This window comes from Chiloscyllium punctatum, chromosome 52 (assembly GCF_047496795.1).
Source record: "Chiloscyllium punctatum isolate Juve2018m chromosome 52, sChiPun1.3, whole genome shotgun sequence".
In the NCBI taxonomy this organism is placed as follows: Eukaryota; Metazoa; Chordata; class Chondrichthyes; order Orectolobiformes; family Hemiscylliidae; genus Chiloscyllium; species Chiloscyllium punctatum.
The window spans coordinates 16385828-16403820 of NC_092790.1; the positions used below are offsets into that span (position 1 = coordinate 16385828).

At 43.9% G+C, this 17993-nt stretch overlaps 2 protein-coding genes and 1 long non-coding RNA gene across 3 annotated transcripts; 1 reads left to right on the top strand and 2 right to left on the bottom strand.

The window, feature by feature from the left end:
• Positions 1-332: 332 nt before the first annotated feature.
• LOC140470708 (histone H3) lies at positions 333-1061 on the bottom strand. Its single transcript, XM_072566744.1, has one exon. The coding sequence runs from the start codon at positions 1028-1030 to the stop codon at positions 620-622; it is 411 nt and encodes a 136-aa protein (XP_072422845.1). The 5' UTR covers positions 1031-1061; the 3' UTR covers positions 333-619.
• Positions 1062-1309: 248 nt separating this feature from the next.
• On the bottom strand, positions 1310-2777 carry LOC140470654 (histone H1-like). The gene has a single exon (XM_072566692.1). The coding sequence runs from the start codon at positions 2734-2736 to the stop codon at positions 2026-2028; it is 711 nt and encodes a 236-aa protein (XP_072422793.1). The 5' UTR covers positions 2737-2777; the 3' UTR covers positions 1310-2025.
• A 4385-nt stretch (positions 2778-7162) lies between these two features.
• LOC140470783 (uncharacterized) lies at positions 7163-17993 on the top strand. The gene is made up of 3 exons (XR_011956696.1): positions 7163-7342; positions 7971-8025; positions 17594-17993. It is a non-coding gene; the product is annotated as an uncharacterized lncRNA (long non-coding RNA).

The window sequence follows — 17993 nt, forward strand, 5'->3', positions numbered from 1 at the left end:
GGAGCTTTTGCAATAAGGGAGCACGGTATTAAAATAATACCTCAAGGCGGCGTTCGTTATTAATGCGCTCACGGCGAAGAAATGAATGAGGGTTTTCATTCCCTCCGAAGACAATCTCGAAACCTTCAAATACCTTCCAGACTCATTAACCCCGAATGAAAAATTGCAAATTAATGATTAAATACGAATTCATTGTTTTCCCTTCTCTGATCTACATTTCGGCAGGATTTTCAAATTTGAAAGAAAACGGTTGATGATTTGGCGGCATGTTTTCCCGCCAGCTTCCTCAGCAATGGTCATATAGTTACAGCTGGTAGGAACACCAAGGGAGACAGGGAGAACAGAGGGGATTTAATCCGGAATTAATACTGCACTACTACAATGAAGTTGTGAGTTACATGACATTCACAGCAGTGTATATTCTAATCACTGCTGCTTGTGCGATCTGTGTCTTCGACTAACTCCCCTGAAATATATTACTGCTTAATATTGTTCAAAGCGATGTTCCAACGACTACAATCATCTCCCGCTCTCTCTGGATGGTTTAGTGGCTCTGAAAAGAGCCGTTGTGTTTCTCTCTCTCTCTGGGGGTGAATGGGCATGGCCGGCCAGGCTCCGTTTAGGCGCGCTCCCCGCGGATCCGGCGGGCCAGCTGGATGTCTTTGGGCATGATGGTGACCCGCTTGGCGTGGATGGCGCACAGGTTGGTGTCCTCAAACAGTCCCACCAGGTAAGCCTCGCTGGCCTCCTGCAGGGCCATCACCGCCGAGCTCTGGAAGCGCAGGTCGGTCTTGAAGTCCTGAGCGATCTCTCGCACCAGCCGCTGGAAGGGCAGTTTGCGGATCAGCAGCTCGGTGGATTTCTGGTAGCGGCGGATCTCCCGCAGAGCCACCGTGCCGGGCCTGTAGCGATGAGGCTTCTTCACTCCGCCCGTGGCCGGAGCGCTCTTGCGGGCCGCTTTGGTCGCCAACTGCTTGCGGGGAGCTTTCCCTCCGGTGGATTTGCGCGCTGTCTGCTTGGTTCGGGCCATTCTCTCCAACTCTCTGTAACACACACACAGGCTGCTGCTATCAATGCTGAGGCTGCTGCGGTGCTGCCTGTTTAAGGGAACGGAGAACCCGCCCTAGAGCTGGGATTGGATACAGCCCTGTCCCTCAACCCACAGAGAAACAGCTCCGGAAGGGACAGGAAAGGCAGGAAAAGAATTGTTGGAGGCTGATTGGATAACGTCAAATGACAGTTGGTTAGTTTGAAAAATGCCCGCCGAATTCACCCTCAAACACTGAAATTAAATTCACCATTAAAACGCAAAGCACCGACTGCAACTGAGATAAAATTTAATATTTTTTAGTAATTCTTTAAAACCTAGTTAGCTTTCAACGCGGACATGAGGCGGGATCATTGTCTGATCTGTCTGCAACAGGCAGAAGGAAAGGCGGGGTTAAAAACAGCCCAGACAAACTGAACAACCGAACGTTTACCCACCGTGAATCAATCTAAATAACCCCGCCAATTTAAACATCTTCAAAGGTAATACAGTGTACACCGATAAAAGGGCAGAATCTCACTCTATCTGTTATTTTTTATTACCCCCAGATTGTAATTAGCCCGAAGACAATGTGGAATTGCTGCCTGAAGTGTCTGTAACAGGCAGATGGAAGGAACACGCCATGAAAACGTCCGCTGGGTCTCAGAATCAAAACTGAACAAAGTAACATTCCTGAACTGGTCAATAAAATACAAATACTACAATGTGTCACATTCGTGACTCGGTAGAGTGATCAGTCGCGAAGTGAAATTACCAGATGGAGATCAATAAACCTCCCCTATAGGATACCTTCCCGATTCACAGGTCTCCGCTCTCGTAAACCATGGCACGAGTGTGTATTTAAGTGATTCAGATCAATTAATGTCTAAGGTAGGGGACGGGGAACATTGGATCCGGGCTCAACTCTTTCCTGGGAGTTGTGGGTGGCTCTGATAAGAGCCTTTGGGTTTAGAAGGTTATATATTACACTGACTGGTTCATTTCTTTGCTGCTGTCTTGGTCACTTTCGCTTTGGGCTTGGCCTTGCCTTTAGCCGGTTTGCTGATGGGTTTGGGGGCTTTAGGGCCCTTGGCCTTTTTCACCTTCTTCACGGGAGTCCGTTTCTTTGGCGCTGCTTTGCTCACCGCTTTCTTTGGCGGTGCCGTCTTCTTGCCGCTCGCTTTCTTGGCTGGGGATTTCTTGACTGTCGCTTTCTTGGCTGGGGATTTCTTGACTGTCGCTTTCTTGGCTGGGGATTTCTTGACTGTCGCTTTCTTGGCCTGAGATTTCTTTGCTGTCACCTTCTTGGCCGGTGATTTCTTCACGGCCGGTTTCTTGGCGGCTGCTGATGTTCCCGCCTTCTTTCCCGCTTTTGCCTTGACTGGATTCTTTGGGAGTTTGAAGGAGCCGGAGACGCCCTGGCCCTTGACCAGAACAAGGGAGCCGTTCGCCAGGCACCTCCTGATACTCATCTTGATCTGTGCATTTCGCTTTCCCACATCGATCCCGCTTCTCTCCAGCCCCTTCTTTACAGCGGACAGAGACGTCCCTTTGCGATCCTTGATATCCCCGACAACCTTCAGAATCAGCTCTCCCAACCCGGGACCGGGTGTTTTTTTCCTGGGAGCCGTCGCCTTCTTCTTGGGAGCCTTGGCTTTAGTGGGAGCGGAGGCTGGTGGAGCCGTTTCGGCGGCTGGACTGTCGCTCATGTTGAGAACTCTGCGCTGAATCTCTCTCTGAGTCAGTCTGAACTGGGTCAGCAATGAAGCTGCTGGCGGCGGCACTGAGCAACTTCAAGGCAGCGAGCGGACGGCGCAGGGACAACCTGCCGTCAGCTCCCTGTTCCTGCTGCCTCTCTGTGTTTCTCTAACGGCCTAACCTCTCCGATTCCTCTGAAATTCCGCATCTCCAGAGAGCCAGGCTCGATTGCTCCTCACCCTGACACGGTAAGGTTTGCGACTGAAAAGTTTTCACTTGAATAGACGGCTCCGTTGTCGAATTAAGCGCATTTTGCTGCTGCACAGATCGAGCTCTTTCAGCTGAACGGTGACATTGTCGCTACTGTTCGACTGATATTTTGAAATCAACAAATATATTGTCTTAGATTCTACCTTTGAGGTCTAGTGGGAGAGCCGGGGAATAAGTTGACTTGAAAATGTTTTTGATTTTCACAAGAGAGACCCAGAAATATCATAATTTTCGCGGACACACAAACACAGTTACGTTCGACTGACCGTCCGCCCTTTTCCTGCAGTCTCTCTGACACAGTATTCACATTCACACAGTCACACGCCAGAAATATCACCAAATGTAAGTGTGGAAGGATAGAATGTCTCCTCCTTTCAGCCTTTGCTGCGGGGTCCAGGGAGTTAGTTGTAGTTTTTCTCCTCAGTAAATGTTACACTCTCATCAGCTCCACTGTTTACATCCTCAAAGATGGCCAGTCCGTTTGTCAAGCTTAGTAGACAGAACAGTATGCACTGGAACAGGCCCTTCATGTCTATGCTGACTCTATCGGATCCTCAATACTGTTTTGTCAATCCTTCGCAATTGAAGCTTTCATTTTGATTTTTCCCTGCATGCTGACTGGTCGATAGTTCCCAATTTTATACCTACCTCCCTTTTCCATTGGATTGCTTACACTAGCGAGCTCCCCATCTGTGTAAGTTATTGCAGAGCTTATAGAATCTTGGAACATGACCACCACTGCATCCAGGCAAAAGTGAGGACTGCAGATGCTGCAAACCAGAGTTTAGGTCAGAGTGGTGCTGGAGCAGGTCAGGCAGCATCCGAGAAGCAGGAAAATCGATGTTTCAGACAAAAGCCCTTCATCAGGAATCACCACTGCATCCAGTACTACTCAGCCCACTACATTAAATACTCTGTGATGTAGATGATCAATGCCCAACCTTCAATCCTACCCACTGTCCAATATCATTTCCCAAATAATACTGATTTGGCTCAGTTTTTCCCTCTCAGTAAACTCCCCAACTGTGTTCGTTGTGTGAACATTTGTGAACAGAGAACAACATTATGTTAGAGATTTTTGAGATGTTTTTGTTCCCCATTTTAAACTCCCCTTTTTTATGTTGTCAGTGACATATGGTCCTCTTTACCAACCTATTTCCCCCTTTACACATTTATTAGTGCTTCAACAGTTTTTTTTTCTTTAATGGCCTCCACAACATTACTGTTTTCTTTATTTGCTCTTTGTTCGTCAAATCCCTTTTCCCTGCCATTGGCTGAATTTAGATCTGTTTGCAGCCTTCACATCTTTCACTATATATCTTCCCAAATTTTAGGCCTTTTCTTTGGACCTAAAACTACCTTGAATAGCCGTTTCAAGTTTCACAACATCCTTTCCATAGGAGAGAAACTAAAACTGCACATAATATTCCAAAAATGGCATAACCAATGTTCTGTACACCCACAACGTGTCCTCCTAAGTTACATGCTCAAAGCTCTGACCAGTAAAGGAAAACATATCAAATGCCTTCTTTGCTATCCTATCTAACTATAACTCCACTTTCAAGCAACAATGAATCTGCATTCCAACGTCTCTTAGTTCAGCAACACTCTACAGAACCTTAATATTAAGTGTGTAAGTCCTGCCCTGATTTGCCTTTCCAAATTGCAGCACCTCATATTGATTTAAATTGAACTCAATATGCCACTCCTGGGTCCAGTGGCCCGTCTGATCAAGATCCTGCTGTATTCTGAGGTAGCCTTCTTTGCAGGCCACTACAACTCCAATTTTTGTGTAATCTGCAAACTTATTAACAATAGGTGCACCTTCACATCCAAAATCATTCATAATAATGTGGAGGGGCTGGTGTTGAACCGAGGTGTGCAAAGTTAAAAATGACACAAGGCCAGGTTATACTCCAACAGATTTATTTGGAAGTCCACCCTTTCAGAGCATCGACACCTGACAGAGGAGCAGCACTCTGAAAGCTTGTACTTCCAAATAAACCTGTTGGACTATAACCTGGTGTGGTCATGTTTTTAACTAAAATCATTTATATAAATGATGAAAAGCAGTGGACCCAGCAGTGATTCTTGTAGCACATCACTTGTCACAAGCCTCCAGTCTGAAAAGTATCCCTCTACCACCACCCTCTGTCTTCTACCTTCGTACAAGTTCTGTATTCAAATGGCGAGTTCTCCCTGTATTCCATGTGATCCAATCTTGTTAATCAATTTCCCATGGGGAATCTTGTCAAATGTCTTACTGAAGGCCATATAGATCACATCCACCACTTTGCTCCTATCAGTCCTCTTCCTTACCAATTCAAAAAAAACTCAGTTGAGTTAGTGATACATGACTTCCCAGTGGCCTTTTAAAAAGATGTAAATCCTGTCTCTTACAATCCCCTCAACTGTGTGCCTACTGTCGATGTTACGCTCACTGTTCAATATTTCCCTGGCTTTGCCTTACCACATTTCTGAAACAGCGGTACCACATTAGCCAACCTCCAGTCTTTTTGCACCTCAACTGTGACTATCGATGATACAGATATCTCAGCAAGGGGCCCAACAATCACTTCCCGAGCTTATTACCATGTTCCAGGGTACACCTGATCAGGTGCTCATGCTTTATCCACCTTTTATGTTTAAAAACATCCAGCAGCACCTCCTCTGTATTATGAACATTTTTCAAAATGTCACCATCTATTTCCCACATTCGACATCTTCCATTTCCTTCTCCTCAGTAAGAACTTGCTTAGTATCTCCACATTTCCTGTTGTTCCACACTTCGGCTGCCCTTTTGTCCTTCATGTATTTATAAAATCTGTTTAAATTCTCCTTAACAATATTTGCCAAAGGTATCTTATATCCCTTTTTTGCCCTCCTGATTTCCATCTTAAGTTTTTCCCTATTGCTGTCAACCTCTACTGTATTTAACTAATATACGTTTCCTTCTCATTCAGGCCAAAACCTCAACTTCTTTTCTCAACCAGCATTTCCTACACTAACCAGTCATGCCTTTCACTCTAACAGGAACATACTGTTCCTGGACCCCCGTTTTCACATTTTTGAAGGCTTCCCATTTTCCAGCCATCCCTTTGCCTGTGAACATCTGCCCTCAGTCAATGTTTGAAGGTTCTTGCATAATACTCTCAAAATTGGCCTTGCTCCAAATTAGAAATTTAACTTTGAGATCTGGTTTATCCTTTTCAATAACAGTTTTAAATTATGGTCACTGGCCCCAAGATGCTCCCCCACTGCCACATCATTATATCCCAAGTGTAGGTCAAGTTTTGCACCTTGGCTGGAAGGTACATTCACATACTGAATCAGAAAATTTTCTTGTACACACTTAAGGAATTCCTCTCTGTTGAAACCATTCACAAAATGGCAGTCCCAATCTATGTTTGGAATGTTAAAATCCCTCACCATAACCACACCAGTATTCCTGCAGATCTAAGATCTCCTTACAAATTTGTTTCTCATTTCCTGATGACTGTTGGGGTGTCTACAGTCCAATCCCAATAAGGTGATCAAACCCTTTCTTATTTCTCAGTTCCACCCAAATAATTCCCAGGAAAATCCTCCCTAAGTATACCTGTAATCTTATCTCTTACCAAACACGTCACTCCCCATTTTCTCTTGTTGCCCGCCTCCCCCCATCGTTTGATTCCTGGAACATTAAGCTCTGACACTGTGATGCAAGACTCTCTCCATCAGTTATTTTCTGCCTTCATAAGAATGTTTCACTTATTCCATCTCTCTGTATGTTACTTTGGGCAAGAAATGAATATTTGTGGATGAAGGTCAGTAGGATTGAACAACACAGTTAAAATTCGATCAGACGTGATGTTATCGAATGGGGGAGCACAGGGGATGGGCTGAGTGGCCGCCAGATCCTCCGCCCCCTGATCAGATTGTGAGAGAGCCGGAGGGAGGAGTTATTAACATGATTCGGGGATGAGCTCCATTGGAGCTTCATAAAGGGACAATGTCCCAGCTTGAAACCTTCTCTACCCTTTCCCCTCACAGCCCCAATTGCTTTGCTCCAACTGAGAGAAAAGGGAATTGGGGAAATGACCAATTGGTGTTTGTTTCTGGGAAGCAATGGGAAAGCAGCGCATGCGCGATGATTGATCCTGAGTAGAGGAGCACATGCGTGAGGCCCTCCCCCAGCGCTGCCATTGAGGAGCATTTACTCAGTGAGTACAAGAGGTTTGTTTGAAACAGACCGCAATGGAGAGATCAGCGCCCAGGGAAGGGAGGGAACAGCAGGCTCCTTCCAGCAGCACATCGGGATGGGAGCCTGGGACAGAGAGGGGGCTCCGAGACCGGGATTGATTCGGGGTGAGTTCAGGGAGAACCGGGGGCTGTTTGTAAGAGGCCGAGCGGAGCAGGAACTGGTCCCGGAACTTGGAGTGAGCGGGCTGGGGGGAAGAGAGAGGCCTTTCTCGGGCTGTGTGTGGGCCTGCTGAGGGAGACAGAGCGGGAAGAAGCTTGTGGTTTTTAATTCCCTAAACACTGATGGGAATTCATTGTTTGGCTTCTGTTCACGCTGTTTGTTAAGAATAGACATTGAGATAAAGGATAGTAGAATCAGATGTGATAATCCTGTGAAGCATATATATAGCAGCCACCGGATAAATGTCTCCAAGTATGTGAAATCGTGCCCAGTTTTTGTTTTTCAACAGTTAGTGTATTGGACATTGAACTGGGGAATCATTACGTCTGTGGAGCTGCGCATTTGTTGGTTAGTTTATTTTTATCTAAGTAAAATATTTTAGAATTTGGGAAACAGAAAATGACTGGAAGGACCTCAGGGCTCGAGTGGAACCAGGATCAGCTCTGTTCAGCTTACCCTGTTCAAAAACATAGAATTATAATGATCATGACCTGAATATTGCATTGATTATTTGATATCTTCCTACTCAGCTGCTAGTGATGTACAGGAACTCTCTCTTATGTCTTTCTCCAGGCAAATATTTGATGGACCAATCCAAGTTTGACCAGCTGCTTCTCACACCCAGCAGGTATGTTACCACTGTCAGAGAGGAGAATGTCCTTTCCTCTGTCTGAGTGGATTGAGTCAGACACACATTGAGCTCCATTCCCAGAAATACACATTCAATCCAAGAGTTAAACACAACTGACGATATATAAACCTATGTTATTTTGCCCTCTTCTCAGTGCATACTACCTCCGTGATGGCAAATTCCATTATTCAAAGCCAATTATCATTCATAAGATTATAAGCAGTTTAGACTGTACGCTTATAATAAATATACATTTAATGACCTGCATTAAATTCGTACATAGATTTGGTATTTTTAAATTATGTCAATATGAACAAATTGATCATGCTGTTACATTGTTATAACAAATACATAATATATATGAAGTAGATATTGAGTTCAGATGTAGAAGCAAAGTTGGACATTTATGAGTAACTGAGCAGAACAAACTTATTCTTTTGGTAAATATTTGTCCTGTATAAAGACAATCAAACAATGTAAATTTCAAACTAACCTCTTGGTCAAGCCTTATCTACAGAGGATGCTTCTCGAGAGGACGCTTAATGCTCATTCACATACGTATATACACATCTGTCTCTGTCTCTTTCATTCTCACTCTCAGCCTGGTGTTGATGAAAACACACTTTATGCATGCTCCCATTCTGGTTGAGGGCCTGAGTAATGCAGAAATATTTCCAGACTTTTTAAATGTATGAAACACTGATTGATAAGACATTAAACTCACCTTATAAAGAGTATCAAGTTATGACATGTAGAACTGGAATCACAGAGACATACAGACAATGTTGGTGTTATATAGACCAGTACCACTCTTCAAAGTAATACAGATTGGCAGCACAACAGAAACCTCACTCTCACTCAGCCAGTTAATGGTAAAAAAGGGAAAAAAGTACAATTTAGACCCACAATTACTTCCAGATATGGGCAGTCATAAATTGACTGACCAAATAATTAATCACTTCAGAATATGTTAGTATTGGATGTTACCTTATTGCAGTGCCCAACAGCAACTGCCAAAGACTACTGCACACACAAAATATAAAAAGAAAACTGAGATTGAATACAGTAAAATTCAGATTCTTGGCAAAGATAAGTATTGAACCAACATTAATCCCTCAATCACACAGGTTTATCAAATGTTGAACTGGTTTATCCTACACCCTGATGAAAAACCACAACTGAACATAGAAAGAGAGTGGCATCCATATACTCGACTTGCCACTGCACACCGAGCAAAACTGGCACTACAGGTATTCAAAGGCCGATAACTGCAGAACTAATCTCAAATTGGCATTTACACTGAGACACTGGCAGTGAGTGAAAGACTATTAGAATCCCAACAATTAGTGGAAACTCTTATGGAGAACAGAATAAGAATAGAATGTCCCAGTGCAGACACAACAGGCTGAATGGCTGTACCAATTCTGTGATTTAGTCATTAATCACAAAATGCATAAGAGATTCAGGCCCAATCTCAACACCCTATACACGATTATCACAGATTGAATCACAGTCACAGAATATTTTTCTAGTTCATTCATGGGATGGGGGCATCACTGACTCGGCCAGCATTTATTGCCCATCCCTAACTATCTATGCAGCCACATTGATGTGGGTCTGGAATCACATGCAGGCCAGACAAGGGAAGGATAGTAGTTTCCTTCATTCAAGGGCATTACTGAACCAGATGAGTTTTTCTGGCAATCAACAATAGATTCATGGACATCAGGAATGATGAAGGGCTTTTGCCCGAAACATCGATTTTACTGCTCCTTGGATGCTGCATGAACTGCTGTGCTCTTCCAGCACCACTAATCCAGAACACCTATATTCTATGTTCGGACCAATAAAGAAGAGCATACTAAATGCCTTCTGCATTATCCTATCGACCAGAGATTCTGCTTTCAAGGAACTGTGAACCTGCACTCCATGGTCTTTTTGTTCAGCAATACTCCCCAGGTCCTTACCATTAAGTGTATAACTCCTGCCTTGATTTGCCTTTCCAAAATGAAGCACCTCAGATTTATCTGAATGAAACTTCGTCTGCCACTGCTCAGCCCAGTGGCTTATCAGATCATGATCCTGTTGTACTCTGAGGGAACCTTCTTTGCTGTCCACTACTATACCAATTTTCATACCATCTGCAAACCTTTTATGTTCACATTCAAATCATTCATATTAGTGATGAAAAGCAGTGAACCCAGCACCGATCTTTGAGGCACACCACTGATCACAGGTCTCCAGTCTGAAAGGTAACCCTCCACCACCACCCTCTGTCTTCCACTGTTCAAGCCAATTCTGTGTCCAAATTGCTAGTTCTCCCTGATTTTCATGTGATCTGACCTTGCTAACCAGTCTACAATGTGGAAACTTGTTAAACGTCTTACTGAAGCCCACATAGATCACGTCCATCGCTCTACTCTCATCAGTCGAGTCAAAGAGACGTATAGCATGGAAACAGACCCTTCTGTCCAACCTGTCCATGCTGACCAGCTATTCCAACCCAATCTAGTCCACCTTCCAGCATCCAGTCCATATCTTTCCTATTTGTATATAAATTAAGATACTTTTTAAAAATTTGCAATTGTACTCGCCCCCACCACTTCCTCTGGCATTTCATTCCATGCACCTACCACCCTCCGAATGAAAACCTTGCCACTTAGGTCTCTTTTATATCATTTCCATCTCACCCTAAACCTATGCCCTCTTGTTCTGGACTCCCCCATCCCAGGGAACATACCTTGTCTATTTCTCCTATCCATGCCCCTCATGGTTTTATAAACCTCTATAAGGTCACTCGTCAGCCTCTGATGCTCCAGGGAAAACTGCCCCAGCCTATTCAACTTCTAGCTCAAATCCTCCAACCCTGGCAATATCCTTGTAAATCTTTTCTGAACAGCATCCTTCTGATAGGAAGGAGCCCAGAATTGCATGCAATATCCCAAAAGTGGCTGAACCAATGTCCTGTAGAGCTGCAAAATGTACTCCATACTCTGACCAATAAAGGAAAGCATACAAAACCCCTTCTTCACTATCCTATCTACCTGCGACTCCACTTTCAAGGAACTATGCACCTGCACTCCAGGGTCTCTTTGTTCAGCAACACTCCCTAGGACCTTACCATTTAGTGTATAAGTCCTGCTAAGATCTGTTTACCCAGAATGCAGCACTTCGCATTTATCGGAATTAAACTCCATCTGCTACTTCACAGCCCATAGGCCCATCTGATCAAGATTCCATTGTAATCTGAGGTAACCTTTTTCGCTGTCCACTACGCTTCCAAGTTTGGTGTCACCTGCAAACTTACTAAGTGTACCTCCTATGCTCACATCCAAATCATTTATATAACAATGAAAAGTAGTAGATACAGCACCGATCGTTATAGCACTCCACTAGTCACGGGTTTCCAGTTTGAAAAACAACCTTCCACTACCACCCTCTATCTTCTACCTTTTGAGCCTGTTCTGTATCCAAAAGGCGAGTTCTCCCTGTATTCAGTGAGATGTAACCTTGCTAACAAGTCTCCCATGGGGAAATCCTCTTCGTTACCTCTTCAGAAAACTCAATTAAGTTCGTGAATCATGGTTTACCACACACAAAGCCATGTTCACTGTCCCGAATCAGTCCTTGCCTTTCAACATACGTTTAAGTTCTGTCCCTCAGGATTCCATCCAACATCTTGCTCAACACCAATGGCAGGCTTACCAGCCTAAAGTTCCCTGGCTTTTCCTTACCACCTTCCTTAAATAGTATCACCACGTTAGCCAACCTCTAGTCTTCCGACGCCTCATCTGTGACTATCCTGATAAAAATATCCTGGTAAGGGACACAGCAATCACTTTGGTAACTTCCCACAGAGTTCTAGGATATGCCTGGTCAGATCCTGGGGATTTATCCACCTTTATGCATTTCAAGACATCTAGTACTTCTTCCTCTGTAATATGGACATCTTTCAAGATGTCACCATCTATTTCCCTACATTCTATATCTTCCATGTCCTTCTCCACAGTAAACAGTGATGCAAAATACTCTTTTAGTATCTCCCCCATCTTCTGTGGCTACACACAAAGGCCGCCTTCTGAAATTGAGGGGCCTGATTCTCTCCCTAGTTACCCTTTTGTCCTTAATGTATTCATAAAATCGCTTGGCATTTTTCTTAACCCTGTTTGCCAAAGTTCTCATGTCCCCTTTTTGCCCTCCTGATTTCCCTTTTAATTATACTCCTCCTGCCTTTTCCTCTTCTAAGGATTCACTTGATCTCTGCTGTCTATACTTGACAAATGTTTACTCCTTTCTCTGGACCAAAACCTCAATTTCTCCATCATCCAGCAATCTCTACACTTTCCAGACTTGCCGTTCACCCTAACAGGAATAGACTGTCTCTGGACTCTTGTTATTTCATTTTTAAAAGTTTCCCATTTTCCAGTGTTCCTTTACCTGCAAGCATCTGCTGCCAATCAAAGTTTGAAAGTTCTTCCTAATATTGTCAAGTCCATTGATATTTACACCATTTTTCAGAATTCTTACCTGAAATGGATGCCCAGCAAAGGCATTAAATCTACATTTAATATGATATCTTTAAAGTTAAAATCAAGATGTAAAAAAAAATCAGACTAACATCATTTCAAAAACCATACAGAACACAAATGTTAAATACAGATAGAAGGAAACCAGACAAAAGTCACCAATTTACAGGATGAAACAGTATTATTAAGTTTATCAGTGTTTGGGCAGGACAGAGTTAACCCTTTAATGAATAGTTGTCATATATAGTCACATGACAATTAAATAATGTGAATTCGAAACACCCATTCTGTGCCAAAGCCTGACAAATAAAACTGCAGATGCTAGAGGCTGCAAACAAAAGGAGAAAGTGCTGGAAAAAAAACTCAGCATGTCTGGCAGCATGTGTGGAGAGAAAACAGAGTTAATGTTTTGGGGCCAGTAACTCATTTAGAACTGAGTTTCTCCAGGAATTTCTGTTTTTATTCCTGACAATAGAGAATAATTACTGTCGGCACACATGCAGACACAGACACAGCAACTGACTATTGAGCATTAGTTCAAAATACAAACATCATAACTGCAGAGCAGGATTAACTGTTATGGAGTTCCATTTACACTGTAGGCAACAGAAAATCGAAATGAATATCACTCTCTCATGAAGTCATTGTGGTCTGCAGCAGTCAGAAACATCCAGCTAACAATTCTACTCCCATTCAGACAGCATTCCATTTCCATCAATGTATCACGGTGGCAGAGGAGCTGCCACCCCCACCTTTAGCACAACATCATTCTCCATTTCTCCAACTTTCAGGAACAGATTTTTTTTTAATGACTCTTATCTTCATAAAAAAGGCTTCTTGTGCGCCATTGTTTCAAATTAGCTTTCATCTTCTCCAAATAGCCCTGCATTCCTATGAAAGCTGAAAAAAAATGCAAGAAAACTCAATACAGTTTTCTCAAATACTCAATGCGATCACATAATCGTAATTTGAAACAAGAGTACAAAAGATTTAGTGAGATAATAGAACTTAGAACATGACAGCGCAGTACACTATTGCATTTTCATCCATATGTTTATCCAATGACCATTTAAAAGCCCTTAAAGTTGGCAAGTCTACTACAGTTGCAGGCAGAATATTCCACGCCTCAATTACTCTGAATAAATAAAAGAGCTGTGCAAGAAGGACGCATTGCATCTAAGTTGGAAGGGGGCTAATATACTGGCAGGGAGATTTGCTAGAACTGCTTGGGAGGATTTAAACTAGTAAGGTGGGGGTGGGACCCAGGGAGTTGGTGAGGAAAGAGATCAGTCTGAAACTGGTACAGTTGAGAACAAAGGCCAGTCAAACAGTTAAGGCAGGCAGGGACAAAAACCGAGAACAAGGCAGGACTGATAAATTAAACTGCATTATTTTCAATGCAAAAGGCCTAACAGGGAAGGCAGATGAATTCAGGACATGGTTAAAACATAGGACTGTGATATCATAGCAATTACAGAAACATGGCTCAGGGATGGACAGGATTGGCAGCTTAATGTTCCAGGATGTAAATGCTACAGGACAGAAAGGGATGCAAGAGAGGAAGGGAAGCGTCATTTTTGATAAGGATTAGCATTGCAATATCCTTCGGCACTGTCCACAACTCTACCAACCTTCGTGTCATCTGCACATTTACTAACCCGTCCTTCTACACCCTCATCCAGGTCACTTATAAAACTGAAAAACAGCAGTGGACCCAAAATAGATCCTTGCAGTACACCACTAGTAACTGAACTCCAGGATGAATATTTCCCATCAATCACCATCCTGAAGAAGGGCTCATGCCCAAAACGTCAATTCTCCTGCTCCTTGGATGCTGCCTGACCTGCTGCGCTTTTCCAGCAACATGCTTTCAGCTTTCAGCTCGCCAATTTCTGAAGCAAACCGCTAAATCACCCTCAATCCCATGCCTCCATATTTTGTGCAGAAGCGTACCATTGAAAAAATTACTGAAAACATCTTATCTAATACTTTACTGAAATCCATATACACTGCATCAACTGCTTTCCCCTCATTCACCTGTTTGGTCACCTTCTCAAAGAACTCAATAAGATTTATGAGGCATGACCTACCCTTCACAAAGCCATATTGACTGTTCCTAACCACCTTATTCCTATCAAGATGATTATAAATCCAGTCTCTTCTAGCCTTTCCATCACGTTACCCACAGCCAAAGTAAGGCTCACTGGTCTATAATTACCAGGGTGATCTCTACTTCCCTCTTGAACAAGGGGACAACATTTGTTACCTTCCAATCTTCTGGCACTATTCTTGTAAACAATGATGACCTAATGATCAAAGACAAAGGCTCTGCAATCTCCTCCCTGGCTTCCCAGAGAATCCTAGGATAAATCACATCTAGCCCGGGAGATTATCTATATTTACATTTTCCAGAAATGCTAACTCCTCCTCCCATCTAGTCGAGTAGCCTGTATCTCAGTACTATCCTTGACAGTGTCTTTTTCAAGTTTTATGGTTTTCCTTGATCCTTTCTGCTGGACACTTCTCTTGTACCCTTCTTGGCTCCTTTTAATTCTCTCTTCAGGCCTTTCCTGGCTAGCTTGTAGTTCTCAAGCACCCTAACTGTGCCTTCATGTCTCATCCTAACAGAAGCCTCCGCCTTCCTCTTGACAAGAGATCAACTTTCTTAGTAAACCATGGCTCCCTCAATCACCCCCTTCCTCCCTGCCTGACAGGTATATGCCAGTCAAGGACACCCAGTAGCTGTTCCTTGAATAAGCTCCACATTTCAATTGTGCCTATCCCCTGCAGTTTTCTTCCCTATCCTATGCATCATAAATCTTGTCTAATTGCATCATAATTGCCTTTTCCCCCAGTTATAAATCTTGCCCTGCAGTATAAACAGATCCCCCTTTCCTTCATAAAGTAAACATAACCAAATTGTGGTCACTCTCACCAAAGTACTCACCTACCTCCAAATATAACACCTGACCGGGTTCATTACCCAGTACCAAATCCTTAATAGCCCCGACCCTGGTTGGTCTGTCTACATACTGTATCAGGAAACCCTTCTACACACATTGGACAAAAACTGACCCATCTGAAGTTCTCAACATATAGTATTTCCAATCAATACTTTGAAAGTTAAAGTCCCCCATAACAACTACCCTGTTACACTGCTCCTATCTAGAATCATCTTTACAATCCTTTCCTCTATATCTCAGGAACTATTCTGAGGCCTATAGAAAACTCCCAACAGGGCGACCTCTCCTTTCAGTTTCTAACCTCAATCCATGCAACCTCATTAGAAAAGTCCTCAACATCCTTTTGGCCATGATAATACTGTCCTTGACTAACAATGCCACACCTCCCCCTCTTTTTGTACCATCTTCTCTGTTCTTACTGAAACATCGAAATCCTGGAATCTATGACAGCCATCCCTGTCCCTGCTCGATCCATGTCTCCGAAATGACTGCAATAGCAAGATCCCAGGTACCAACCCATGCTGCAAGTTCGCCCACTTATTCTGGATGCTCCTGGCGTTGAGGTAGACACACTTCAAACCACCTTCCTGCTTGCCGGCGCACACTTGTGACATTGAAACCATATTTCTGACCTCACTACGCTCAACCTCTGGACACAGGAACTACAATTTAGATTCCCATCCCCCTACTGAATGTGCTTAAACCCTCCCAAAGAGCATTAGCAAACATCCCCCAGGATGTTAGTATCATTGCTTCAGGTGTAGACCATAATTTTTGTCGAAGTCCCACCTACCCCAATTATCGAGGTATCCAAAACTCTCCCTCCCACACCATCCCTTTAGCCACGTGTTCAACTCCTCTCTCTCCTCTCGCTATCATGCGGCATGGGCAACAAATCAGAGATAACAACTCTGTTTGTTCTAGCTCCAAGCTTCCACCCTAGCTCCCTGACTTTCTGCCTTAAATCCCCATCTCTTTTCCTACCTATGTTGTTTGTGCGTATGTGGATCACGACTTGGGGCAGCTCCCCCTCCCCTTCAAGAATCCTGAATACACTATGTGAGACATCATGAACCCTGGCATCTAGGAGGGAACACACCAACCATGAGTCTGTGTCGCTCCCACATAACCTCCTATATGTCCCTTTAACAATGGAGAACCCAATGATGAATGCACTCTTCCTCTTCTCCCCCCTCTGCCTCCCTTCTGAGCAACAGCAACAGACTCTGTGCCAGAGACCCTGTGGCTTACCACTGGCATGTTTCCCCCACTCCACCCCCCCCACTCCACCCCCCCCCCCCCCCCCCCCCCACAAACGGTATCCGAAATGGTATATTTGTTATTAAGGGGAACAGCCACAGTGGATCCCTGCAGTGTCTGCTAGTTCCCTTTCAGTCCCCTGATTGTAACCCATTGGCCTGATGTGTGACTATCTCTCAGTAACTCCTCACAAGAGAACGTACATTCCTCGAGCTGCTGATTTATCTTTTTACAAGAAGAGTTCAAATGTTACGGACGAGCCCGCGCTTCATGACTTGTGCAAAAGTGCCTGTTTAATTTTGGCACAGTAGCACAGTGGTTAGCACTGTTGCCTCACAGCGCCAGAGACCCGGGTTCAATTCCCGCCTCAGGCGACTGACTGTGTGGAGTTTGCATGTTCTCCCCGTGTCTGCGTGGGTCTCGTCCGGGTACTCCGGCTTCCTCCCACAGTCCAAAGATGTGCAGGTCAGGTGAATTGGCTATGCTAAATTGCCCTAGTGTTAGGTAATGTAGGGTTATGGGTGGGTTGTGCTTCGGCGAGTCAGTGTGGACTTGTTGGGCCGAAGGGCCTGTTTCCACACTGTAATGTAATATAATCTAATGTAGTGTTACATTCTTCAAAAAAATTTAATTTGGCTGTTCCAATTTCCACCACTGCATGAGAGAAAATCAAATTTCTTCTGCCTTCCTCCTCCCCTCCATTAGATTAGATTAGATTACTTACAGTGTGGAAACATAGAGCTACACAAGTGTCTGAATGATGGTGAGCACCATTACAATACATTGGAGGGTAATTAATACCTACCTTTTGATTAGATTAGATTCCCTACGGTTTGGAAACTGGCCCTTCAGCCCAAACAGTCCATACTGACCCTCTGAAGAGGAACCACCCAGACCCATTTCCCTCTGACTAATGCACCCTACACTTTGGGCAATCGAGCATGGCCAATTCACTGGACCTTTGGACTGTGGGAGGAAACTGGAGCACCCAGAGGAAATGCACGCAGATACAGGGAGAATATACAAACTCCACACACAGTTACCCGAAGCTGGAATCGAACCTGGGACCCTGGTTCTGTGAGGCAGCAGTGGTAACAACTGAGCCACTGTGCCACTACTTCAACTTTACTTCGACAGTCTCCAAATCATTGTATCACTGTGCACTGAAAAAATAAACAAATTCTGACCTTGATCAGGTGGGTCAGTGGGCCAAGAA